This window comes from Cheilinus undulatus, linkage group 9, assembly GCF_018320785.1.
Source record: "Cheilinus undulatus linkage group 9, ASM1832078v1, whole genome shotgun sequence".
Classification (NCBI taxonomy): Eukaryota; Metazoa; Chordata; class Actinopteri; order Labriformes; family Labridae; genus Cheilinus; species Cheilinus undulatus.
Window position 1 is genome coordinate 27,465,380 of NC_054873.1, and position 27,772 is coordinate 27,493,151.

Consider the following 27,772-nt stretch of genomic DNA (forward strand, 5'->3'; position numbering starts at 1 on the left):
AGATAACTTTAGTTGTCTTGTTTTTACTCTGCAAAGAAACATGACCCTGGTGCATTTTTTGTTCTCTGGCCTGTTAATCCAACTGCACGAAGCTGGGGAGATTTCTCAGCTGGCCTTTTATAATCACAAAGGAAACCATTTGTTTGGCGAGAGGACTTTGGGAAGCATCGGGTTAGAGATGAAAAATGACTTAAGTAGAAGAAAACAGCTCACGATAGAACAGCACGGGCCTGTGAGCTCATTGTTATGGCTGTAGAAACAATACCATGCAAAAGCCAAACATTTTTATATGCTTCCGTTTGCAGAAATGTCCAACTCCTCCTTATCTTTGAAAAGGAATCTGTTATAAGTTTCAGCAAGACAGTATTAAGACTTTGTTATTGAAAATAAAGGTGGCATATCTGCATATCTATCTATCCAAACATGCTCTGTATGACTCATCTGTGCTCATGCAGTGATGAGCTCATTTGACATTTGGCAGCTGTTTGCAGGATGAAGCCAAGGAACAAGTATCCTTTCACCTTTCACCATCCATTCAGCACTTTATCAGCCTACAAATAGCATTAGAGAAGTGTTTACACTTGGGAAAGGCTCCTGTCTGCACACCAGGGTGTATTGATTTGTTATCAGAGCCAAATCTTCACAGACAAACTAAAACCTCAGAGAATCACTGCTTAGACACAACAAGCTAACCTGCAGCAATAACATCTGTAGGGCCGAAACCGATTAGTGCATTTAATAAAGGGTCCGTTCATTCAATAGTCACCCATCTAACTGAGTAAAATATGTTCTCATCAGCAGCAGAAGCATGGTGAGTGACTCCATTGTCCGCATACTAACACCCTTACTCCTGACTTTACCCATTTATGGACAGTAGGTTTTTTTATCCTCTTGTTGCTCTCTCAGGATCCAGTGTTTTGAATTCCCCTGGTGAGCTGGCTCAGCCCACTCCCTGTCCCAGATCTTGTAAACACTGTGCTTTTTTTCCACACAGACTAGAACAAACATCTGACCATCAGTCCAGCACTGCTGCCTGGGCTTCCTGGCAGGGCACTTCATCTCGCTCCACTTTGGGCAGAGGAGCCAATGTCGTCGGTCATGTCTGTTATTTGCATAAGTGTCCCATTTCCAACCAAACTGGAGTGAACGAAGGGACTTTTGGGCTGCAGCACCAACCAGCCTGTTATAACACCACCTTTGGTCTGTCTGTTTGAAGGTATAATCCGACCTGAACAGCACTATGACAGTAATTCGCTGATAGCATGATGAAAACAAATAGACATGTAATCATTTGACATGTGTTTATACATTAATTTTTAACTTTCTATCATGCTTTCTGTCAATCACATGCACATACATGTGCACATGCTTATAATCAAATGAATTATCTATTCCTGATTCCTTAATTCTTCTGTAACTGATACATTCCTTTGCCATGTGCAAGACTGATTTTTATCAGTCTATTGATTGATAGTGATTCTTGAAAATGAAGCAACCAAGTGTCCAACATCTGGGCTGGATTTCCTACAGCTAGCTAACACCAGATAACGTCAAGTCAATTTATTTTTTACTCTTAAACCTGGAGTTTATCAAGACTCTTTTTCAAATTTCAATCTAAGAATTGACCTTTCTATAAAAGATAAAGAGAGCAGGGGCTTCTGTCAGTGTGAATAATACTGGGTATTTTTTAAAATGAGTTTAATAGTATTAAATTTTATCTATAAAGAGTTGCCGTAAAAGAATTCAGGGGTAGGTTTCTATTTTATATCATATCCTGATGTTTACACTGATTGGATTTGGGCTGCAGTCTCCTTCTGTCCCAGCTGTGGTTAATAGAAACCATGTGGATGGACTGGATGTAAATGCAGAGTAAGGTGTGACAAAGTTTATAGCTTAAACTCTGATTTGTTGACCTACTTATTTTCTCTGTACCAATTTTACCTCAGTTTTGGAGGAGTGCATTAGGCTCTTAAAAGTTATTATGTTTCAATAACAGCTTGATTTTTCCATTCAGAATATGAAACATCTTAAGTAAAGGATCACAACACATCCACTAGGTAAAGGTATGAGCGAGAAAATACCCAGAAGTAAATGCACTTTGTTCAGAAGACTTTCTCCTTCTGGTTTTTAACTGTTTAATTAATAATAAGATTATGAAATGACTGCTTATTCATTTGTAGGAAACCTCACCCGACTGAAAGCAGTCAAATGAGGATCTGTAATTTTACTTAGGCCTGTCTTGGGCTTCTTCATTTGTTATCTGTTATAATTTGGTTTTAATTTATCTATTTTAAGCTAATAATATTTTGTAGAGCCTTACTTAAATCACTGTGATAAAATGCCTCCAATTAATCTACTTATTGCAACTTATTGCAACTTAAGCACTACTGTAAAATGTCTCACCACATGTGCATATTTGTACTAATAAATCTATTGACTGCAACTTAAAACACTGCAGTAAAATGCCTCACCTCGTTTGCTCATTTGCATTCAATCTATTAACTGTAATTAAATCACTGCTATAAAATGCTTCACTCAAATACATATTTGTACTAATTAATGTAGAAACTGTCACATCAAACACTGTGGTAAAGCCCCTATCTTCCTATACATATCAATACTGAATAATCTATTAACTTCAACTTAAATAACTGAGTTAAAATGCCTCACCTCACACGCACCTTTGCACTCATTAATCTATAAACTTCAACTGAAATTACTGCTGTTAGATGCCTCACCTCATATGCATAATTGTTCTAATTAATCTATTACCTGCAACATAAATCACTGGGGAAAATGCCTAACCACACAGGCACATTTGCACTCATTAATCTGTGTCCTGCAATGTCATTTACTGCAGTAAAATGTCACACTTCATATCAATATTTGTACAAATTAATGTATGACCTGCAACTTATATCGTTTTTGTAAAATGACTCACATCATTTGCACATTTGCACTCATTACCTGTTAATTGTAACTTACAACACTATTGTTAAATGCTTCCCCTTAAATGCATATTTGTACTAATTAAATTTTTAACAGTGACAAAAATTACTGTGGTAAAATGCCACGTATCGTGCACATTTGCACTGATTAAGCTATAAACTGTAACTTAAACCACTGCTGTATTATGCCTCACCTCAAACACATATTTGCACTACTTAATCCATTCACTGTTTTAACCATTATAATTACTACTTTAATCTATTTACTGTACTAATTATTCATTTGATCTATTTACTATACTCAAATGCTGTCAGTAATAAATCTATTCACTGTAACACGAATACTGTAAAAAGGCTCTCTGTGGTAAAGGCCTCATATGCAATGCAATGCCCATATGCACACCCAATCAACAATCTTAAGTTATCTTTTAATTTGTGAACTGGCCCCATTGTTACATATTTTATACCTCTGATCATGTTCAGTCAGCATTCTTTTACCCTTTGCACATTATGTAGCTATACTTTGAATGCACACAGACTTGTGTATACTAGAAAAAAAACAAGAGCCTGAGCATATGCAAATCTTTTATTTTTTCCTGCAAAACACTCCTTACTTAGCTTTAACTTTTTGCACAGTTTTTGTTCTTGTACAGGCTATAACATATTTTGCTTTATCTATCTATCTATCTATCTATCTATCTATCTATCTATCTATCTATCCATCTATCTATCTATAAAATCAGCAAATTTACTATAGTGGTCAGCTTAAAGTGAGTTAAAAAGTACAATGTTTTTTCAGAAGGAATTTAAGTAGAATCATCAAGAGGCGATAAACCACTAATACCACAATAATATTTGAGTTGCTTGAGTACTTAAGAAAACATCTACTGCTGATCCCTCTTTCTTCCGAAACCTTCACTTTAATATCCTGCAAACTTTATAACTATGAGTCAGTGCTGAGTTTACCACAGATTAATAACAGATAACTCATTTTCTGAGCAAGCTGGTGTCCGTGCTGACGAATGACCAACTCCTCTCTCTCTTTTCCCGGATAAAGACTTTCGCCTGAGTGGTTATATCAGCAAAAGAAACAAACGAAATGGGTGTGACACAGTGGACCATTTGAAAGCACTTTCTCTGCTCTTTAACAGGAAGATTTGTTTCTATTCCCTCTCATAACAAACTGATAACTTTCACAAACCATTTGTCTTTTTCAAAATCAGCACTTTAAAAACAGTGCAATTATATAATGTTGTTATTAAATGAAAAATGTTAATTGAAATCTTGGCTGCAAAGCGTAGTGACTAACAAGGTCCTGCAGAAAGTTTGTTTTCAAAGAACAAATGCTCAACAAAAGATAAACAAAATTACACTGCCACCTAGTGGCAATGTGAAAGAATATCTCAGTACTTGGTGAATACATCTGTCTGTTGTTACCCAACAATGCAGATCTCAGTGTGTCTCTTTAGTACAACATAAAGACTTTGCTCTCATGTATGGAGATTATTTCACCTCAGACACCCTTCACCTTGTTGATGTTTTTCAATGCTAAAATATTGCTTAAAACCAACATTTTAATAATATACAGTGATTTAATAAACAGAACTTCACTGCATAGAAAGACAATAAAACCGTTTTGATTACTAAATGCATACAATATTTTGCATTTCCTGCTAAATTATAACACTCATTTGTTTGGTATAAAAATTAAACGCCTCTCATACAAACATAAAATCTGTTATGGATATTTCAAGTAATTAATCTTTACTTTTGACGGTGAAGGCAGTGTGATACAATAAGCTTTAATATGGTGTAACAAGAGTTGGAAAATAATGTTTAAGAAAATTCATGTAATTGAGTAATGTTTTTGGGTGCATTTTGAAATCAATTATTTTACATCTACTTAAGTAAGTTTAACCAGAGTAACTGTACTTTAACTTTGGGTCAATACTCTTGAGAGTATGAGAGAATGAATCAGCATCACATCCAAAAACAGCCATTGTACACAGCAAAACTTGAAGTCTTAATATCAAAGGGGAACACATTTCAGAGCTGATTTTAACAACCAAAATGTAATTTTAACTTAATCCTGTGTGAAATGGTCTTGAGTGTTGGACTGTGTTGATCCACCCAGTGTTTGTTAAACTCTGTAAAGAGTCAAATGATCTAAGCTTGGGCTCACTGAGATTTCAAATCTAGACAGATGTGTGGATAAACATCCCCATCTTTAGATGTCTTTTTATATTCGTTTAGTTGTGTTTGGATGTTGTCTGTTGTATAGTGATCTCCAGTTGTTGGTTTTCATGTGACACGCATTTGCACCATGAGTAAAGTTACCCACTAAGTTACAGTTCATAGGCTCATAGTGCATGTTCATCATCATTTTGCATTGCCTTGCTATGAGACTAACTCTCTGCTTTGCCCTCTGGAGGCTTATTTTATTAAAAGAATTTTATTCATTTTTAAAGGGGACACATTTTACCAATTAAAGACAAGTTTTTATTGGTCTCAGAGGTCCCCAAAACATGCCTGTGAAGTCTGTTGCTCTAGTATAGGATTTTTGCATGTCTAAAAGCCACTCTGTTTTAGCCCTGCTCAGAAAGAGCTGTTTTTGTGTCTGTGGTTTTCAGTGTTACTGATCGGTGTGACTCCGCCCCTGACCACACCCCTCTCAGGAAATTGATGCAGCATTCCTGATGATACAGACACTTTTATCCAAAGTTAAGACCCTGTTGGGGATCTGAACCATCAATCTCCCAGACTAAAGTCAGCAGGGTAACCCACTGAGGTATCCAGCATCTCAGCTGGCAGCTGAGTGGAAGATCAGGAGAGGAGGGTGGAACTTTCTTCCAAGTGGGGAGAGCCAGTCGTACCTGGGGACGCAGCTAAGTCCCCACATGAGGTCATGAGAGGAAATCTGAGAACACTTTGTTTCAGCACACTTTTTCTGAAAGGTGGAGAAAGAGAAGGGGGAAGGGGATGGATTTTTCTGATACTTAAGGGGATTGTGGAGAGGCCAGGGGCACATATTGTTATTAGAAAAGCCAAAAAAAAAGATTTCTGCTTAATATGTCCCCTTTAATCCTCATTTTTCATGATCAAATTTCCCCTGTAAATTTAGGATTTTACATGCACTAATTTCCTTAAATTATATTCATAAACAAACACACTTAAACATGAAACTTACATTTATATGTTAAAAATTATAATAATTGTTCTGTTATTTTTGATGCAATAGCTTGATGTCTGAGAACGGCTAAAATATTGACCTCTGAGCCACAATATTTCCTTGATAAATTTACTGAATCATAACTGAAATTGTCAAATTGAGCACTCATGGGTGTAATTCAGTATGTGAACTTAACAACTGATCTGGGGATAATGTTTTTCTAATGCTTATGAGAAATAAAATATTCTTTAAATATTGATTTTTATTTATTTGTTTTTATTGGCAACAAAGGAACAGACAGAATACACTTAACTCCACACACCAAATAAATCCCAGCTGTAGACCCCTTCCCCACCCAAATACTTCTCAGACATTGTCAGTCACTGGACAAATTACTCACATATCAGTTTGCATTTGTTTGTTTTCAAAGAGTAAAGGCACAAAGAAAACAGTAATGACAGTACGTTCTTAGAGAGGGAAAAATACAAAAACGTGATAGGTCATTAGATTATAGACATAATATTTGATAATCACTACATAAAAATATATATAGTATGGCATGCATTTCATTATTGGAAAGAAAATAGTAATTATTCCTGAAACCTAAACTGAATTTCCAGCTGTCCGGCTGATAAAAATCAGCGCAGACCTTAGCCTAAATGCTGCCCTCTGTCAGCAGGCCTGCGCTTCTGTATATTCATGGTAACACTCTAGTCCCTGAATGTTCTCAGTGTTAGCAGTGCAGAGCTGTTTCTTGTCCTGCAGCCTGTAAACAATCCTGTCTGCTGCTCTCCCTCCTCCGTGCGTCGTACGTGACTCATGAAGCCCCGCCCCAAGCCTGGCTCTCGCGCACCAGTTACGTATGACCGTAAAAAATAGAAACTTCCAAGATGGCCGAGGCCGTGGACTCCATGCATTTCGCAGCAAACAGCAAAACAAATTCCCCCAAACCCTTGATAGCTAAACGGCCACCGGAGAGCCGACCGCAGTCTTCCAGCGACATTTACCCGCCGCCCCCTAAGAAAGTCCGGGTGGAGGAGAAGGGCCTGAAGCACAGGAAACTGAACGGAGAGGTGTGCGCAGGGGAAAAACACAACGGGAAGCAGAGTTGTGGTAGCCCAGCGAAATGGAGTTTCGGCCCGGCCAAGGCGAGCCACTCCACCGCCGCCGCGGTACCAGTGACTCCTGCTCGGAAAATCTTCAAAATCAGCAACTTCCTCGCCTCCCCGCCGAAAATGAAAAAGGCGAAAGAGAAACGACACAAGGAGAAGGAGAAAATCAGTGAGGCGCAGCGGAGCTCAGCCGTTAGTGTGGAGAGAGTGAGCCCTGCTAGCTGCCATACAAAGACCGAGAACGGCGACATGAAAACGCTACCGAGAGGTAAGACACTCAGCCAGCCTGTCCACTACAGCTCTCTGTTATAACACTTTATGATGAAACTTAACCCTAAATGTGAAGCAATACTGCTATAAAATGCTTTATAAGGCTATTACATAATTTCCATGCCATAGGCCCCAGTGTTTATTAGGCCCAGATAGTGTTATATACACGTGGAAATGTTTGTTCGTTATGTTGCTCAGACTAGATGTTGCAGTGTTTCACCTCAGTCTCCTCTCCTGTTCTCTACAGATCACCGTGTGAAGGAGAAAGACAAAGAAAAGAAAAAGGAAAAGAGCAAAGAGTGGAAAAATCACAGAGTGCCACCTTTACATGACATTGCAAGAGAAAACGGAGAAGTGATTTCTCCACAGAAAGGTGAGGAGACAATGTGTGACGATGGGAATCTGTAGTTATTTTTGTTTTGGGGTGTTTTCATCACATCAGTCTGCTGTATATGTGTTGTTCTAATGATACACCAAGTTTTTCAGTTGCAACAAATCATTACATGTTACAGAGTACTTGTGGCAACCAAGTCTAATCTAGTTGAAAAAGTCACAACTAGTTTTAAAAATATTCATAAAAGGTTCTTAAAAATGAACAGAAATTGTATTTATTTTTCTTTCTGTTTTTTTTTTTTTTTTCAAAACAGTGTTTTAAATGTGAAGTTCCTTAAATGACAAACATTACACATACATTGTTGTGACATTACAAAAAGTTGTCAAAGCATGGTTGTTATATATGGCTGTTAATATAAATTACTATCCTCTCATATTAAAAGCCCTGAAATGAAGCATGGCATTGTTCTGACTCTTGTCTTACTCTCCATCACAGAGTGTAAGGAGAAGCTCAAAGCTGGTTCAGAGGAAGACCTCCTGCTGAAGAAGCTTAAGAAGAAAAAGAAAAAGAAGCACAAAGATGGCGAGCGGATGAAGGAGAAACACAGCCGACCGAAAATGTATCACCGCTCATGTCAAACAGTTTGTTCAGGAGTGTCCCTCGGCCTTCCCGAGCTCCTCAGTCGAATCAATGGAAACAACAGCAGCAGTCTACTCCACACTGCAGCACCCACACACCACCAGGATCCTGCTGCTACCTCTGCCTCCATCACCTCCATGGTCAGGGACAGACTCGTCTACAGCTCCCCGCTGCACTGCGTCCCATCGCCGGACCTCCCTGGTCTGGAGTTCGGCCGGCTGATCCACATTGAGCAGCAGGCCAACGGAGGGGCCTCTGTGGTGCACGCCTACAGTGAGCAGCTCTCCTGTCTGTCTCCTGCTGAGATGCAGCGGTTCGCCCAGGAGTTTGTGACACTATCGTTTAGCGAGGATAACGGCCAGGCTGCTTGTTTTGTGATGGGAATCATCCACGGAGCTGCTTCCTACCTCCCAGACTTCCTGGACTACTTCTCCTACAAGTTTCCCAACGCACCAGTAAAGATGGAGGTGCTTGGGAAGAAGGACATAGAAACGACAACCATGGCTAACTTCCACTCTCAGGTGAGATTATAGCGTTCTGTGTAATCTTTCCTCTCTAAAGCTGTCTGCTGGGGAAAGCTCTGTGTGTTGGAGGATGCTGAGATGTCCACTTTGAGAGTGTGAAGTGTTTGAAACTGTGAGCTGCACAGACTCACAGGCTGAATCAACACATCCACAGTTTTCTTTGTGTTTTGAAGTTTTTGGTGTGTCAGTCCAGACTGTTGATGGCTAAAGCTTCTTATCCTTTTGTGCGTTCACTGTTTCAGCATTCAGGTTGTGTTGAAGAGCAGTGTGCCTTGGTGCTGTTTGACATTGTTTGTCAGTTTGGAAACTAAGTGTTCGATAGCAGTCCAGGCTGAGGTTGTAAGAATTTATTCCGACAGCTGTAGATACTATTAATGCCAGGATTTTAATAATTACATCTCCTTTTTTTTATGACCCCAGTATATTTTGGTTAAATATAACTGATCTTATGTTATACTGAATGTTAATGTAATCTATCTATTTTGACCCAAATAAGTCCAAATTGCATAAAATACATTGCTGATTTTTGGTACAGAAACAAGAAATTTTGGCTGCATTCACACCACAGCCTAAAGCGACCTGATCCTATTTTTAATCCAGTGGGAGCCAGATCTGATTTTTAATGACAGTTTTAATGCCTCAAATCAATCTCTTCTTTTTCAAATTAGACGTGGACCATTTTCAGGTTACAACAAGAAAACCACATCTGTTTTGATGGTATCAAAACAGATGTTACCATTCGATTTTTATCAGAATCAATTAAAAGTCTGGTACAGTGACAACCCTTTTAAAGCACTTTAATAATTGATTTTTAATGCATTTAGTGCTTGAAGGTGAGGTTACAATAACGGCGTGTGTTATGTTATCACTTTACCTTTCCACCAGTGTTTCTGTTGTCAGCATAAGTAAATGTAAAGCTTTTGCTTTTTTAAACACTTAAAAGTTTAAATTGCTTAAAAAATATTCTAGTCTTGAAAAAATTTCCTTGTAATCTCTAACAATGAGGTGCTCAGTTCTCATCTAAAATCCTATCATATGAGTAAATCTGAAAAGATATCAAAAGGATTTTTTCCATTCAGTGATCAGAAGAAAATATGAGCAAAGTTCAGACTCTTAAATCGTAGATTAGGTTTTTTATGTAGAGTTTGTCTTTTTTGTGTTTGTAGAAAGAGCCTTTCATAAAAATTTTAGTTCAGAAAACCAAAGTTTAGTTACTTATTTTTTTCCACATTAGACCGCAAACAGAAATGTTGTGACACAGTGAATTATATGAAGACAGTTTTAAAGTCCCATTTATTTTGGCTGGAATAATTGATCTTTGCTGTGTGAATTATTGCAGTTTATTTTTAAAAAGATATCTTAGTATGTAATGCATTCCAGGAAATATGAAAATACTTAGAAGAAACGACAAAAAATCCAATAGTGGTCTGGTAAAGACAATTCTGGCAAAGAAAACAGAACTGGAGTGAGAGCAGACATGACAGTAAATGGACGGTTTTGGAGGCAAACATGGTAAGATGTGCAGTTATAAACTTAACCTGGGGCTTGCCTCTGCTCAGACACAAACCCTCCGACTAAACAATGTAAAATCAAAACCAATATTATTGTGTATTTCACTACTTAACTCAGGTCAGTCACTACCTGTTAAAAGCTGTCATACCTCACGTACTGCAAAAACTTAAGTATTAACTACACCTACTGATCAAAACTCTATATTGAAGTACAACAGAGGCTTACACATTTTTGTGTAAATCTCCTCATGTTTCTCTATGTTCAATTTGAAGCACTCTGCTCTATTACAGGGCACGTGGGCGGGGCACAAGGCCTGATCCAGAAAGTCACATTGATGGAGAATAACAGACGTGCTGTTATCAGAGATTTCTTTTTTAACTTCACACGAGAAATACAAAGTTGCACCAAAAGCAAAATTTAAAGTATCTCCACTGCCAAAGTATATCTTGGGATGGTGTTATTTCTGTCATTGTCTTGTAGCCTGGCTCAGGTTTCACACATTTTAAAATATGAAGTATTACAAACAGAGAACAACATTTTTAAACACATGAGCTTTTTCCTGCCAAAAGCATCTTGAAAGCATACATTTGAGCAGTAGCTGCTTTATTCAGTGTTACTTGTTGAATTAGCAGTAGTGGTTGTTTAACGAGGGAGAGATGTGTTCATAGTTTATCTTTCATGAAAATCTTCATAATTGATGAAGAATGAAGCCGAGCACCCAGACAGAGGCTCGCTCAGCTCATAGCCCCTCTAAATGTGCTGTGAAACACGTGAAAGCTCTAACATGATGCAAGCACTGACCAACCTTACACTTTCTGCAAGTATTTGAGGCATTTATAATATTGTACCTAATATTAGATTTGCTCCATTTAAAATGTTTTTTCACTCAGCTTTTAAAACGAGGCAAATTTTTTAAGAAGTACCAAAAATGTACGCCTCATCTAGTTTGTCAATAATCACATCTTTGATAAGATAATACACAGTAAAGAAAGCTGATTCACCCGGGACAACATTTGATTAAATTGTGCAGTACAGGACAGAACATATCCATCCTGCTGCTCACACAGTTTCTATTTATGCGTCTTTTGAACATGAAAGGATCAATTTGAATTTAGGTCAGCAAATCCACTAATTATTCAAGCCGAGGACCCCACACTGAAAGGAAACATTTTCAGGGTATTCCTCATGATTGTAGTGATACTTTCGCTCATTTAAGTTAATTTCACGACAGCCTCCTCCACCAATGTGAGTCACATGCTGCATTTTTGTAATGTGTATTGTAGATTCTCAGAATTCTTTGAATGCTTTAATACTTTTTGGTAGCACATTTTTGATATGAGGCAAGCTTTGTTACTTCAATGATCAATAGTATCAAAAAACATCCAAGCTTTGAAAATGATGGCTTTTCACTCTTACTTTAACTAAAAAGGGCAGTAAGCAAAAGAAAGAGAGGTACGTCTATTTTACACAAATATATATTGCAAACATATTTGTGCAATTAAGTTGGTGTATAGGAGTTTTCTTACAAATTTTGGTATTTTAAACAAAAAATTACTCAATATTCAGTCCCTAGGACTTGTAGTTATTTTTATTGGCTGACCGCTGAGGTCAGCCCTACAGATGAGTCTGTCCCTGTCTGACTGACTGAGTGCCTGAGTGAGTGATGCTACTTTGAGGGCCCTAACATAACAGAGTTGCGTTTGCTTGTACTGAATGCTGTCGCTAATGGCTGCCTCCACTATGTTAACTAGAGCCATACAGAGTTGCGCTATGGACGGGGTTAAGGGGGACTGAAAGCCCTCTAATGGCTGCCTCCACTGCTCTCAATACCTCACATTTAGCTTTAGCTTCTGTTTGACCAGAACTGGGCCACGTTTATGTATATAAGCTTTTTGTGTCGGGAAAGATGTTTTTTACTCCTCTGGTGACCTGCTTTGGCATGACTGTGTGATAGTTGAGGTGGAAAAGGTAACTTCTTGTGTGAATGCTTGTGTACAATGGCTGCATGGAGCGATTAGCTCTGAATTAGTCACAGCAGCACTTTATCAAAACTGGACATTTCTTTGTTAAAACAAGTAAAGACAGCAGCACTAAAAGCTTTCTGTAACGGAAAGGGTGTTTTTTGCTCTTCTGCCAAACTGCTTCAGCGTGTGTGATAGTTAAAGGGGGAAAGGGTTACTTGTTGTGCTTGTATACAACGGCTGCTAGCTGAATGTTAGCTCAGCCTTAGCCAGACCAACACATTTCTTCATTACAGTTGGCGCTGAGAGCAACACGGAAAGCTTTCTGCAACAGAAAACGATGTTGTCGCTCTTCTGCCGCCCTGCTTTGGCATGATTACGTGTTAGTTACAGGGAAAGGGTTAGTTGTTGTATACAGCTAAGAAGTTGTTGTGTCCCAGCTAATGACTGAACTAGCAGGCCTGTCATTTGCTTGGACTGAGTCAGAGCGGCACTTTTGTCGAACCAGACAACATGTCTTATCCACACAAGCACTGAGAGCAACACTGAAAGCTTTCTGTGACAGAAAAAAATGTTCTTGCTCTACTTCCTGTCTGTTTTGGCATGGCTTTACAATCACGGTGGTGGGCTTTTCCATATTGTCCAGTGTTAGCTGTTAGCTTGGATGTCGCTGTTGGACCACTGCAGTTTACTCCGACCTGGACCGCTGTTCTTGTTAAACCCACAGCAGAGAGCTACATCGACAGCTTGTCTTGTGCAGAGAATATATTTTGTGATTTGAAACTTGTGCACAGTCTTCAGTTTTTTAATTCAGTTTTTTAATATTTACTCTTTCTCCTATCATCCTTTTCTCTTTGACTGTTCGTGCATCTTTTAAGCAGCAGTGTCTGCTGCTCTCTTCTCATCCTTGTATACTTTCATGCTGCATAAGAGTGACACACACAAATGTGACGCTAATGCACACACCTACACTGAAACGCACACTAATATGTCGGTAGTGTAGACTTCAGGCTTCTATCCGTTGAGGGCAAAAGTTTCAGAATACTGGAGGATAAACAGCAGAACTTTCTCCCTTTAAAGCTCCTCTCTGACCACGGAGGACCAGCACGTCAGCGCTGTGTGTTCGCTCCAGCTGTGTGTCTCTGTAACGCCCGTGTGAGCCAGGGGTGTGTGCTATGTTAATAAATATTTGGTAAATATTCCATTAATTCTATATGATTATGGGGAAAAAATAAACGTTAAAATCACTGCATTTGCGCTGTTAAGAGAATGCTATACTTAAATGTTTAGCATGTCTTTATTTGCAGGGGATATGATAAATGTGTTGTTTATAGATATTAACAGATATAAAAGACCATAGGAACACTAAAGTAGAAATTCAGCTTAATTTTACACATATAAAGACCCTTACACACCTGTCTGAGAAGAATTACAAATGTTCCTTAATCTTTCTGCAATTTTTATTTAGTTTTAGTGTAAACAATTTGGTAACAGTTAGTGTTTTATTGTTAGTATAAACTTTTTATCATTAAAGACTTATATCTGACATCAAAACATTTAATCTCCAATGACTCAGTGGCTGTCTTTATCAGTAAAGTATGACACATGTCTCTATAGTGTTTCACATGTACACAGAGAAGAGCTTTATTAAGAGGAGAGACAGAGAGAGAGGACGGCATACATTTAGGTTGCCACAATAAATTTGGCTCACAAAAAATAACAACAATGACAAAATCACTCTGCCAGTCAGGCATTTCAGCAGACATCACAGGTAGTTGCAGTCAGCCATATACTAGGTTTTTGCCTAGTCTTGTTGGTGGGGTGTTGAAATGGATACAAGTATTGTTTGATTTTTATTAGCATCATTTATAGTGATGCACTGATCTAACTTTCCGAGCTTCACCATCAATCTAATACCTGAGCTTTTGGTGTGTGCAGATATTAGGGGTGTGATGAGATAGGGCTGGACGATATATCGAGTATACTCGATGTATCCCGGCTTTTGCCACCCACGATGTATAAAATGACTATATCGCGAATATCCTAATATAAATTATGTGAAAGTGCATTTCTCACTGGAGTTTCGCTTCTCCCATTGTCCCTGAACGCATCTCTCACAGCAGCGAGCTCACTCTCTCTCCTCCACCAATCCAGAAAACTCCTCTGCACATGCGCATCAGTGGTGAGAAGAAAGGGAAAGGAAGGTAAACACAGCAGGGTGGCTAGTTAGCGGGGAGTTAGTTGACTTTAGAGACAGAAACAGCGCTGGATCTGCAGCGTTGAGCAGACATTCAACTTTGAAAAGGAAGAGGTTGAACTTGCGGTATTCATTAAAATACGCTGCAAAATGACTCCGAGATAACGGCAGCAGTATCACAACATGTCGCTAAAGACGTGAGCCCGGTGTTATTGAAAAGACACTTAACCCAGAATACGAGATTTGCCTGGGCGCAAGTATTTTGCTGAAAACTCCCTGTCAAAGTTACATGTCAGAGAGAAGACAGCCCAGCAGCCAGGACAAATGTGATCCACTTCTCCACAACAACGGATCTTATCTCAGCCTTACAGTTCAAAACACTGACAACGAGTAGTTGACATGTTCCTGCCTCCAGACAGGCTTTTTCCCCCATGATCACACAGGACAGTTTCTTGAATAAGGTCTAAAGATGCTCTCATGTTATGAACTTGTCAGAAACTGGTCCAGTGGTTATCGGCACAGATAATGGACTGATATAATCACAGCTGTGAGCCTGAGTGGAGGACTAGACTGCAGGGTTTTGGCCATTTACTGCAAGCATGATTGGTGAGTTCTGTGTAGGTTTGCTTCACCCTCAATGAGGCCAATAATCATTTTATAGTCAGCAATAGTCAAATTAACATAGAAAATATTTCAGGACTTTCCATACACTGTAAAAAACCAAGTATTTCAAGATTTATGTATTTTTGATTTATTAGTAAAAGATTGAGTAAAGTCCTTTACAAAATAAAACTGCGAAATTTGACTTTATATTGATGTTTACTTTCTGCAAAAAATTTATTAAAAATCCAATAGAACAGTCTATTTTTATCATCAAACTAGTGTCATTTGGGGCTGAAAGATTGCGATATATATCGTGTATCGGAATATAGCAAAAATACATCAGGACATCAATTTTGGGCCATATCGCCCAGCCCTATGATGAGACTCTAATCTCACGAGATGAGGTAAGAGATGAGCTGATGGATGTGTGAGTGACAGACGGTGAGACAAGAAAGAGACATGATGAAGCAGCGACTGAATCAAACTGAATCACAATTACAATCAAAATTACAAAGTCACAAATAACAGAACTATGAGCAAGTCTGCGCACAAACACAAACTAAATAAACACTGCTGTCTCCTCGTGAAGCCTGCACAGGTTTCCAGCAGCAGCACTGAGTCATTTCACAGTGTTATGATGAACTTATTATGCATTTGCCTGTCATGTACGGCCCAAAGTAGCGCAAGTGAAGAAGGGATTGTGGGTTGGAGCGGTGAATGGGTCACGGATCAGCTCTGTTTCTTCGTTAGCTGTCAAACCAACAGTTTTAAAGTTTCCATGGCATCTTAGTGATCTTTTTTAACTTCCAGTTTGGTATTGCGTTCTGACAGGAGAGGTTCTGCTCCTGGTGTCTGCAGAGCATTGCTCTTGCAAGATGGTTTTCACCTTGACGAGAAATCTCATGACGTTTTGATTTGTCACACCCCTAGCGGATATATATAGATTCCCAATCTAATATCACTGTTTAATATACAACCTTTATTCCTCACCGTAAAGATAAGGCTGGAATTCATTTATGTGTGAGGCTGGCTTTCCCAACATTGAAAATTAATTTAAAGAGGTAGTGAACACTTTAACAGTTTTTTATCATCTGTACACTAAGATAATTTACTGAACTATAGTAAAACACATCAGTGTTGGTGTTATAGCTGAAATTTGCACCAAACTGATAAAAATCTGGATTTTATGGCTTTTATTTAGCTCAAACGGACATCTGCCTTGAAAAAAGTTTTCTGAAAAGGTGGGGCTTATGTGATGTAGAAACTGACCATTGGTAGGTTTCTACCTCACAAACTCTATATAAAAGGTAGCGCGTTACCGTCTCTAACTGACTTTACCATTCAGAGACCACTCCCATACTCTCCTGCACTGCTTCAGCTCTGAGAACTCTGGCTGTAGTAACGCCACTGCTGGAGCAAACAACCCAAACAGGCAGTGCTCAACCACCATGGTCCGCCACCACACTATAGCCTGTGTCAGGGGACTCTAGAGGCGAAAACTCTTCCTCTTTAAAAGATCGCTATGAGGCAGCAGTGTTGTGGGACTCTGTCTGTGTCTCTCTCTGACAAGGGGACATCACTGTCACTCCTACCTCAACTAGAAAATCCCATCCTTTTCCCCTCCCTCCTCTCAATACCAAACTATTCACTTTCTGTGCATTTTTTGAATTACGGAGGTGTGTGGAGTTAGCTCTGAGCCGGGCGTTCACTTAAACTTTAAAATAAATGAACTCATACAACCTGAAATTGTAATCAAACTCTGTTACACAACCTGTGAACTACACAACAGATTGACTCACCCTCTGTTGTCACACTAAACTTTTGTTGTTTATGAGCAGCGTAAGTGCAAAGCAGCTGAAGCTGTGCTCTCCTTTGTTGTCAGTGCTGTTTTATGTTGCTAGCAGTGATTATAGCATTTCCTTGATGGAAGGGGAAATTGAGTCACTTGTGTGTGATCCATGGAGATTTTTTGCCTCTATCCTGTAGCCTGTAACACTCCACTGTCTGGTAACGTCATATCTCCATGTATCTGGTGCTAGGCCCTTAGCTTTCACATCTCCCTAATCATACCCGAGTTTAAAATACTTGTTTTGTGACAACTCTGTGTGCATCCATATAATTTTTAAGTTCACCCAGTTTCAGTTTAATGTCCCATGGAGTTTTGAGCCAAGTGTTCGGTGCCACTTGAGTCTCATTGAGGTATTGATTTATGGCTGTCTGTGCTTTTTGACAACATCTGTGTAGTTTCTTCAAAGGCAAATTCACATATGGAAGTAATAGACACTGTACTATAAGCTGAATTTTATGACTTCTGGATACCTTTTACTTAATTCAGTGTTAACACATTAAATACTCACATTTGACATGCAACATTTGGCCAATCAGATGGGCCTTTAATTCAGACTATTGGCTAAACATATGAGGGATGAAGTAACCACCAGTATATCTTAGATAAGTCAGTGCATGTTTGTAGGGTTCGTCAAGGTTAGGCTGCATGGTTTCTAAAGAAGAGAAGAGTGAGATGTTGATGATGAAAATCTTTCTTTGAAAAAGAACCAGAATTTTGTTTTGGACTCTTATAATCCCTGTGTTACAAACAGAGGTACTAAAACAACAGAAGGGCTAAACATTTATAGATTACAACTGAATGATACATTTTGTAGTTGTTACTAGATGTGCAAATCGGAAAGGGCAGTAATCCCATCATATCGTTTCCTGGGGATAATTAAAAATAGCTACAGTATTGCTTTAAAAAAAAGAGAAACAGTATTCCTTTAAAAAAAGAGAGAAAGAGACAGAGCTCATATATTGCAGAGCACCAGGCTACATATCGCTGTGTGGTCCTCTCTAAAGTCTGACTGTTGACCGTGCACTGCTGGCTACAATACAAGTTTAAAAACTTGATTTTTCTTCTTTCTGTGGTTAAATCAGTGATGGAAGAATGAGCCAGCCACCTGTTTTACTATTCAGCTAAACATGCATTTAAATTGTATTAAATGACTAGTCTTAAATAGAGAAACTGTCAAATTTATCACATGGTCATTGTATCAGTGGGTATATAATGTGAGCCCCATATACAGGCTTAAGTTAGCAGCTAACTCCACCATCCTTCATTCCTCTTTGCAGATTAATACAGGGCTTAAAGGGATACTTTAACATTTTGGAAAATTCGCCCATTGCCATAATTCTTATAGTCTCAGTAATAGGTTCGTTACCTTTAGTTGTCCATGCAAGCTATTTTTAGATTGGCGCTGCCGAGTTCGGAGCTGCTGTGCCAACTCAATGGAGACAGACAGTGTTTTTGTCTTTCCCTCATCAAACTCATCAAATACATAATCCAACAACTCCAAAACACTTTTGTGGACAAGTTGTGACCTGCACATTCACCACGCTATGAAATAATGATGTGTAATCATGTAACATTACGACACATGAAGCAAATACTCTGAAATACTTTCCGAGTAAACCCCTGGGCGGAGTGACACAGTGCGCGCCTGTGGCAGTGCCATAATTACTTGGTAGTTCCAGCTTTGCACTTAACTTTAAAACATCTCAGTCTCGTAACGCTCCATAATTATTTCATAGCGTGGTGAATATGCAGGTCACAACTTGTCCACGAGAGCGTTTCGGAGTTGTTGAATTGTGTATTTGATAAGTCAGATGAGGGAAAGCAAAAAATACCGTCCGTCTCCATAGTGTTAGTTGTGCAGCTGGTATATCAGTCCCCCCAGATCTAGAAACAGCTTACACTGACAACTAAAGGAAACAAACCTGTTACTAAGACTATAGGAATTATGGCAAAATGTTGAAGTATCCCTTTAAAGTGGTTCAGTTGAGTAGCTGTGTGGAGTAGAACAGCCTGCATAAAACTTTTCATTTTGTAGTTCAGCACTTGTCATACCATGCCGCTGCTACATCATGCTAACCGCTAAGCTTCTCATGTTTTAAGTGATTTGCCGGGAGGAAGGCAGTGGCCATTAGCTGAAGATACCGCGGAGTGGCTGGAGGCTTTATTACAGCTTTAAAACTGAACTTTCACACTCATGCTGGAAGTGGTCTCAGAATGCGTATATGAGGTGGAATCACACACTAAACCTGGGAAACGCAGAAGTGCCTTTTTAACTGCATTTCTCCCTCATTATGACAAAGTTATGAATGATTACAAGACATTGGGGTTCTGTTTAGCGAATACACCTCCTGAGGTGTTGTTCTCTTGAACAGAGTCTTCAACTCAAAATGAGGAGTAAAAGGCAGAGATTGGTAGAGATGGTCATTTGTGATGTTGTTTTGGTTGAGAGCCCCCTGGTGATGGTATTCTACATACTGTTGAGAAAAACATAAATTGTTCATGATATAGCAGTACAGCTGCAAATTTCTAGTTAAACCAGCTTGTTTGCTCTGAAATGATGACCTCTTATCTTCAACAGGATAGGGTAATAGACTGCAGGTTGTCTGTAAATTTGAAAAAATTAGGAAAGAACAATAATATTGTATACGTACTTTAACATTAACATGTTTGAATGAAAGCTGCAGTGAACATTTTTCTTCTTTTAACTTAATTCTAATTACCAAGAAAAGAATAACATTATTGGTGATGCACAACACTGGATTTTTGATGATATCCGATATGCTTATATTTCCAAACTACTTTTAGCTGAAACCAATACTGATATACACTCACCAGCCACTTTATTTGTTACACCTTTCTAGTTGGCTTGGACCTCCCTTTGCCTTCAGAACTGCCTTCCTTCTGTGAGGCATAATTTTAACAATTTGTTTGATACATTCCTGAGATTTTGGTCTGCATTGACATGATAGTATCACGCAGTTGCTGCAGATTTATGGCTGCATATCCATGATGCAAATCTCCTGTTCCACCACATTGTAAAGGTGCTCTACTGGATTAAGATCTGGTGACTGGGGCCACTGAAGTACAGTGAACTCATTGCTATGATCAAGGCACCAGTTTGAGATGATTTGAGCTTTATGGCATGGTTTATTTTCCTGCTGGAAGTAGCCATCAGAAGATGGGTGCACAATGGTCATAAAGGGAAGGACATTGTTGGTAAAAATACTTAGTAGGCTGTGGCATTTAACTAAACAATGCTTAGATGGTACTAAGGGGCCCAAAGTGTGACAAGATAACATCCTCCACACCGCATTACACTACCACCACCAGAACTTTTCATACGTGCCAAAAACTATATTTAACTTTTTGACTGCCGCTGAGGTCAGCCCTACAGATGGCTCTGTCTGTGTCTGAATGACCGAGCACCTGAGTGAGTGATCCTACATTCAGAGTCATAGCATACAGAAGTGGGTTTGCTTGTACTGAAAGCCGTCCGTAATGGCTGCCTTCACTGCTGGAAATACCTCAGATATAGCTTTAGTATTGCGCCCTTTTTACTAGAACTGGGCCGTGTTTCTGTATGAAATAAAGATTAGAAACAACCCTAGAAGCTTTTCTATGTTGGGAAAGATGTTTTCACTCTTCTGCTGACCTGCTTCAGCATGAATATGTGATAGTTAAGGGGGAAGGGTTACTTGTTGTGTAAATGCTTGTATACAAGGCCTGCCAGTGTAGCGATCAGCTTAAAATTAGCCATTGTGGCATTTTTGTCAGAAATGGACAGCATTCCTTTATTAAGACAAACACAGAGAGCAACACGGAAAGCTTTCCACAACTGAAAACGATATTGTCACTCTTCTGCCAACCTGCTTCGGCACGAGTATGTAACAGTAACGGGGAAAGGGTTGGTTGTTGTGAGTGAATATATACAAGACCTGCTAGTGGAGTTTTTAGCTGGGACTGAGCTGCAGCAGCGCATTTGTCTAAACTAGACCACGTCCCTTTATTAAAACAACGCATAGAACAACACTGGAAGCTTTCCATGACAGAAACATGGGGTGAGAAGCAAGATGTATTAGGTGAACTAGATCAAAGTTAAGATCATCTAATTAGGATACCATTATCAGTGGTGGGCTGATGTTTTTAATCCACTTTGTGCAGCTGTGGACACAGCAAGAAATCCTGTCATGACATAGGTATCATTACTATTTTAACCTTGATTTTGAAAATAAGGAGCCAAAGCCAAGCCTAAGCACTAGCTTTAAAAAAAGACAGCAGATGTGTGATATTTAAAATAAAAATAAATAAACTTACAGCATGAATAAACAGTGTTTTGGAGAAAAGATTAATGAAGAAACTAACAATGTTAGAACTGTTCATATTGCCCCACACAAAGCAGGTGAAAAATTTAAATGTGCTAGTCAGCATCACCAAACCCTCATTGTTGCTTCATTTGATCATTCAGTGCTCTTCGTTTATTGTCATCCACCATCCATAAATCTGTTACGCATGTTTGCTGTTATTCAGATATGACAGAAGAACATTTTGTCTTCTTACCTCCTCAGCAACATGAACTCACACTGAACCCTGTAATCCCTCTCCTTGACCCTCTTTATGCCATATGCTCACTCTGTATCATTAGCTGCCTCTAGCTAATGAGCATTGTCAGTTTACTTTATGTCCTTCATACTCTGTCTTGTCACCATGTCTTTATTCCTTTCTTTCTTTAAATCTCAGCATATTTATGTGACTCTGTAAATAAATCAGGAACACTCTGCAGCTGGAGCAAAGACAAAATGAGTAAATAAAAGTCTAAAGCATGCTTGCCATTAGGTGGACCGGGCATCTACTTACGGTGGTCTACATGGGGTTATTCACGTGAATGAAATACTTCATTGTTGTTAGCTTCTAAAGAAATGAGACAAAATGACAAAACACTATTTGGATCTGATGGGGGAAAAAAAATCTTGTGATAGTATGGACTAGTTTGTTAGAGCAGACCCCTGGTACTAGTTGTGTGCCATTCTCTACTTGGATTGCCCATTGCTATCTCCTCTCTGTCTTGTGTCTTGTTGTACTCGTCTGTCACTCTGCCTTTTCATTCTCTCACACTCGCATGCAGGAAAGTCCAACTGACTAAAAGGTGTCAACCCTACAGAAATGTAATAAAACCGTACACTACCTATGTAGTAGGCTGTGACTAGGAGTGGGAATTGATAAGATTTTATCGATATCAATGCCGTTATCGATTTCTTCCTGTGAATTTTCTTTTTGGATTGCTAAAAATGTCAAACATCAAGTGTTTGGTAGGAGAGCATGCAAAAATAGACAAAAAAAATCTCTCTTTTTTTGGATATGTCTTAGTTAAACTGCTCTCTGGATCTTTAATTTGTGAACTTGAATTAGAATACAATATTACTGCAAACTAGTCTTTAAAAGACAAAACCTTACAATAAATATCAAACTAGTCTGGATTCCAGATCTCCGGAGATATCAAAGTAAATTGAACTCGTGCAAAATTAACAGTTATTGGGCAAAAAGATACACGTCATACATTAGACATCACTGTTTGACAGACGTTTCACATTGCCCTGTGTGCGTCATTTTTGGAGAAATGAAGCCACATTTTTGACCACTTTAGTCTGTGTTTGTGACAGTTCACTACAAATGGGTGGTAATACGGTAATACTGTATCCTGGGGTACTAAAAATAGCCACTTTGATTAACATCATGAAGATGGTGCTGTGGGATTAAATAATAAATTCCTCGAGAATATATGTATTTTTCCACCCACAGCACCTCTGCCTGTGTATGAACACGTTTTAAAAGTGATGTCTGAACTCTGTTAATGATGTCGGGACAGCTTTGCAAAGGACGAACACGCACAGATACAGTTACATTTTTGAATGACTTGGTGTCTGAAGTTGCTTTGAAGACTTAAACCTTTGTTTTAAAGTTCCTATTTACAACCAAGCAATACTGCAGATGGTCAAAATGGGTGCTTTAATAGTGGAACAAAGGATGTTACATCAAACATTAACAAACCATTGGCTGTCACAGCCTTTGAGGAAAGTTGAAATGTTGCGTATAAAAGATAAAGTGTTAAAAAGTGTCTCAATGATCAGTGAAGAATGTTTTTTGGTCTTTCTTGCAGGTGAAGCGGACATACTCCCAGGGAACATACCGTGCCGGGGCCATGCGGCAGGTCAGTCTGGTCGGGGCTGTGGATGAAGAAGTCGGGGACTACTTTCCTGAGTTCATCAACATGTTAGAGGAATCTCCCTTTCTAGAGGTTAGTGTTTTTAAATGTTAATGTACATGATCTCTATTTGTTTATATTTATGAATCTTTGTGTGACAAAATGCTTTTCACACTGTGTTTGTACAGCGGACTCTGCCTTGGGGCACGTTCTCTAGTCTGCGGCTGCAGAGTCCTACTGAGAGCGATGATGGCCCCATTATGTGGGTCAGACCAGGAGAACAGATGATCCCTATGGCAGACATGCCAAAATCACCCTTTAAACGGAAAAGGTGGGCTAGTTGGTCTATTTATGAAACATTTGCACAGGCGATAAACCATTGTTATCTTTCATTTATAAATGGATGAAATTAAAGTTAACGACTTTCAGCTCACAGTTTAATTCCACCTACATGTACAGGTATTTTACAATCACTGAAACAGTATTGATTGTGGTGAATAATTGTGTTCCAGGTCCACCAATGAGATAAAGAACCTGCAGTATTTACCAAGAGCCAGCGAGCCCCGGGAGATGCTGTTTGAGGACCGGACGAGAGCCCATGCTGACCACATTGGTCAGGGGTTTGAGAGACAAACTACTGCTGCTGTTGGTGTGCTGAAGGCTGTGCGCTGTGGAGAGGAGTGAGTACTACTCCTATGCTTTTTTGTGGAATACAATAAAACAACCGTGTTGGACAGTTACAACAAGGGAACCCTCACCCTCTGTTACTACAGATAGTCCACACTATAGGACCTCCTACAATCTAATTCACCCCACGATCTATAGTTAGCACATCCTCTCTAGAAGGAACCTAATCATTATTTGTGGATAAAGAATACTTTATGGGTAGTATTTTCTTGTTTCTACTTGTTTCTACAATGGTGCATAAGAACAGTTAGCATGGTGGTTTATGTGATGCCCGTCAGAAAACATGCCTTTTTATTGCCTCACAGCAGCGATACTCCTGCTCGGATCACCAAAGATGTTGTGTGTTTCCACGCTGGAGACTTCCCAGATGTGGTCATGAGGCTGCAGCTGGACCTCCATGAGCCTCCTCTGTCTCAGGTGGGTTACATTTATTAATGGTTCCCATTTGGATGTAATGGTTTAAATAGACATCTCCTTTTCTCTCATTAAAAACTCTACACCGTCAGGTGTGTTTTTACAAAGGGGTGGTTGAGGGGGGGCTTTAGCAGGCCTGTGAAGCTGATTCTAAACAATTTAGCTAGGAAAAAAAGCAGAATAATGCTTTTGTTGAGGATGACCAGGATTTTTTTAAGTGGGCAACCTGGTAGCCCAGATGTTAGAGGACTGGACTAGTGTTTTATAACAGTACAGTGTGTTTAATCACAGATGAAATCAGAGAAGGGTCTGGGCTCCTACCCCAGGAAATGTAGAACTTCAAATACTGAATTCCCTGAATTCTGGAGAATATTTATGCAACAATTATTAGAAGAAGATGCTTATAATCCTATAAGATTTGCTAGAAAATAAAGAGATGAGAAGAACCTGTCTGAGTCAAAGTGCCTTCTAAAATTAAAGTAAGATCAGACTTTTTAAGACTTTCTAAGGCCTTAAATTTCAAATGTGCAATTTAAGACTATAAACACTTTTCAAGGATCTGCAGGATCCCTGTTTGAATATCTCAAGTGTCTTTCACAATTTGTATCACGTGTCAAAACTGTTAAATAATGCAGACTAGGTACAAAGGCAAACAGCCCTCTTATATGCCATGGTTTCTATTCGTTGTGAGTATATTGTGGAAAAAAACTTCTCAGTTCAATGCGTGTGGTTCCTTTATGTGACATTTGAAGTGAGTCTGATCTTTGTCTACCGTGCAAGAACACAAACATTTGCTCATTTTAAAGGGGATCTTTAAATATGCGTTTCTGTTGTGCCTCCACAGTGTGTGCAGTGGATTGATGACGCCAAGCTGAACCAGCTGAGGAGGGAGGGGATCCGATATGCCCGAATTCAACTCTACCACGACGACATCTACTTCATCCCAAGAGGAGTTGTCCACCAGTTCAAAACCGTTTCCGCAGTGTGCAGCCTGGCCTGGCACATCAGACTCAAACAGTATCACCAACATGAAGAGAAGGAGGAGGAAGAAGAGGCTAAGTGTGCACCCCAAGATGACACACTTCATATCAAAGAGGAGGAAGAAGATAAGGAGCTAGAGGAGAAGGCTTGCAACCCTGTTGCTGAGACAGTGGCAAAACAGGAGGATGAGGATCCTGAGGGAAATGAGAGTGCTCAGTCACAAGCTCAGACACAGATTTTCAAGGAAGAAGAAGAAGAGCAGGAAAACAGAGCAGAGACAAAGGAGCTGTCAACAACACAGTCTCCACCTTCTATCAAACAGGAGAGAGACGAAGATGTCGTCGCTCATACACTAACAGAGCCAAAGTCTGAGGAAGATGAGAAAGAGGAGGGTAAAGGAGGGCGAGATGAAGATCCAGAGGTGCAGCAGAAGGGCCAGGAGGACAGTGGAGCTGACAGTTCACTGTTGAAGTCACAACAAGTTAGGAAGGAAAATGATACAGAGGAAGAGAGGCTGCAAAAGACGACAACACCAGCCCAAGGTGTGAAAGAGAAAACAAAAGATAGCATAACAAGCACTTACAACACACATCAACTTAAAAAGGAAAAAGAGAAAGTCAAGAGGGAGAAAGATGACAAGGACAGGGTGAAGGATAAAGAGAAGAAGGAAAAGGATAGGAGTAAAGAGAAGGACAGGGAGAAAAAGGACAGGGGCAAAGACAGGGACAGAGAGAAGGAAAAGGGGAGAGAACAGGAGAAAGTTAAGGCTGAAGGAGGCAAAGAGGGCAGTTCATCCACGCAACTCGTGCCGCAGATAAGGAAAAAAGAGGAAGACGAGCGGACGAAAGAGGGCAGCAAAGCCTCTCAGACCCCTCTGCCTGCACAGAAAGATGAGAAATGGGCCAAGGAATGGGACTCAAAGACACAAACCCACGTCAAGAGAGAGAAAGAGCACACTGGGAGCGACAAAGATAAGGGAGCATCTCACAGAGAGGAGGCTCGAGATGCAAATTCACATAAACACAAGTCTTCACATGGGAAGAAAGAAAAGAGTGGGCACAGGGAGGGCAATGCGTCAAGCGTGCAGGCAAAGTCAGGGAGAGAAGATGGGAAGGCGGGAGCTCCAAAACCTGCAAACATTCAGATTAAGAAAGAAGGAAAAAAGGACAAAGATGTGAGCAATAAAGAGGAAAGGAAGAAGCCTTCCTCTAGTACTGCTCCACCAGAACACAAACCACCACGGACGCTCATCACTTTTGACCTCTTTAAGCCCATGGAGGCTCACCAGACTCTGGCTCTTTCCTTCACAGACAGTCGGCCAAAGAGCCACCATCACAGTGACTCTCGAGGCTCCTCCTCAAAGCCTGGCTCTGACTCTCGGACACTTGTATCCCCTAAAGGACCAAAAGTAAAGGACTCTGTGCAGGGGAAACCTGCCACACCCCTACAGGACACTCGGCCACTGCAGCACTCGTTAAAACAGCCCCTTAAAACCCACACGCCCCAAACAGAAGAAAGACCTCTTAATATGAATGTCTAGATGTCTAGTCCTTTTTTTTTTTTTTTAACTGTACAACTTCTGCCGAGGCTTTGTTAAAGTATTTGAGGATGCATTCTACCTTCAGATGTCAACTGGTCTTTTTTATTCTCTAATGATCGACGAGCAGGTGCATTCCATTACTTTGCTGACACACTTTGCCCAGTAGCACGGTGAAATGAGGATGCACTCTTCAAGTATTTTATCAGTGCCTAAGAATGTAAGCTAAGTAGCTCACTTCACGTTTGTTAGCGAATGTATGTAGGCTCTATATAAAATGTTATGTGACCCATGTGTCAGTGCCTGTGCACTACTTAGCTTCGCTCTTAAAGCACCTATTTTAGGTACTGGAATCGCCAATCTGAAAACAACCTCATCCTTTCTCTCTGTTATCTGAAATGCTTTTGTTCACTGTATTTGACATTTCAGCACACCACCATGCAGGCGCTGATATCCTCTTTGCCGTTTTGCTTTGGTTGATGAGGTTTGTTATTTATAACACTCCAAAATCTGAGCAATTTGTTGTTTTCAGACTGGAAGTTGTTTGACTCACACAGGGCTGTAAATGATACTGTATGTACCAAAACTGTACAGTATAGATGTTATTAGCACCAATGTGGGAAAATGTATACAGAAATTGCATATATTTTTTGTAAGACAAGTTTTATTTTCCATAGAACTTATTTATATCATTTACTGTCCGTTTTTATTTGAAACCTATGTATGTGAAAAAAATGTTGTAAATACATTTTATTTCTTAAGATAAGACTTGGTAGTGTGATTTATACTCTGATCAGAACCTCTCAATAAATGGTTCAAAAATAGCCACTTAGTGT

The 27,772-nt window shown here is 39.5% G+C and overlaps 1 protein-coding gene across 2 annotated transcripts; it reads left to right on the top strand.

The window, feature by feature from the left end:
• The first annotated feature begins 6,899 nt into the window (after positions 1 to 6,899).
• On the top strand, positions 6,900 to 27,760 carry LOC121514711 (lysine-specific demethylase RSBN1L-like). 2 transcript variants are annotated; one of them, XM_041794944.1, is made up of 8 exons: positions 6,900 to 7,497; positions 7,747 to 7,872; positions 8,329 to 8,993; positions 23,273 to 23,410; positions 23,506 to 23,648; positions 23,830 to 23,997; positions 24,310 to 24,421; positions 25,263 to 27,760. In XM_041794944.1, the coding sequence occupies exons 1-8, from the start codon at positions 7,008 to 7,010 to the stop codon at positions 26,937 to 26,939; spliced, it is 3,519 nt and encodes a 1,172-aa protein (XP_041650878.1). In that variant the 5' UTR covers positions 6,900 to 7,007; the 3' UTR covers positions 26,940 to 27,760. The 2 variants fall into 2 exon arrangements, with proteins under 2 accessions (XP_041650878.1, XP_041650879.1); XM_041794945.1 differs by having other exon boundaries at positions 24,313 to 24,421.
• Positions 27,761 to 27,772: the final 12 nt, after the last annotated feature.

Bases quoted from the DNA above. Each gene is read 5' to 3' on its own strand.
- LOC121514711 (XM_041794944.1), top strand. From the start codon at position 7,008: ATGGCCGAGGCCGTGGACTCCATGCATTTCGCAGCAAACAGCAAAACA. The intron at 7,873-8,328 runs GTGAGGAGACAA...TCTCCATCACAG, and splicing joins AGTGATTTCTCCACAGAAAG to AGTGTAAGGAGAAGCTCAAA. The intron at 23,411-23,505 runs GTTAGTGTTTTT...GTGTTTGTACAG, and splicing joins AGGAATCTCCCTTTCTAGAG to CGGACTCTGCCTTGGGGCAC.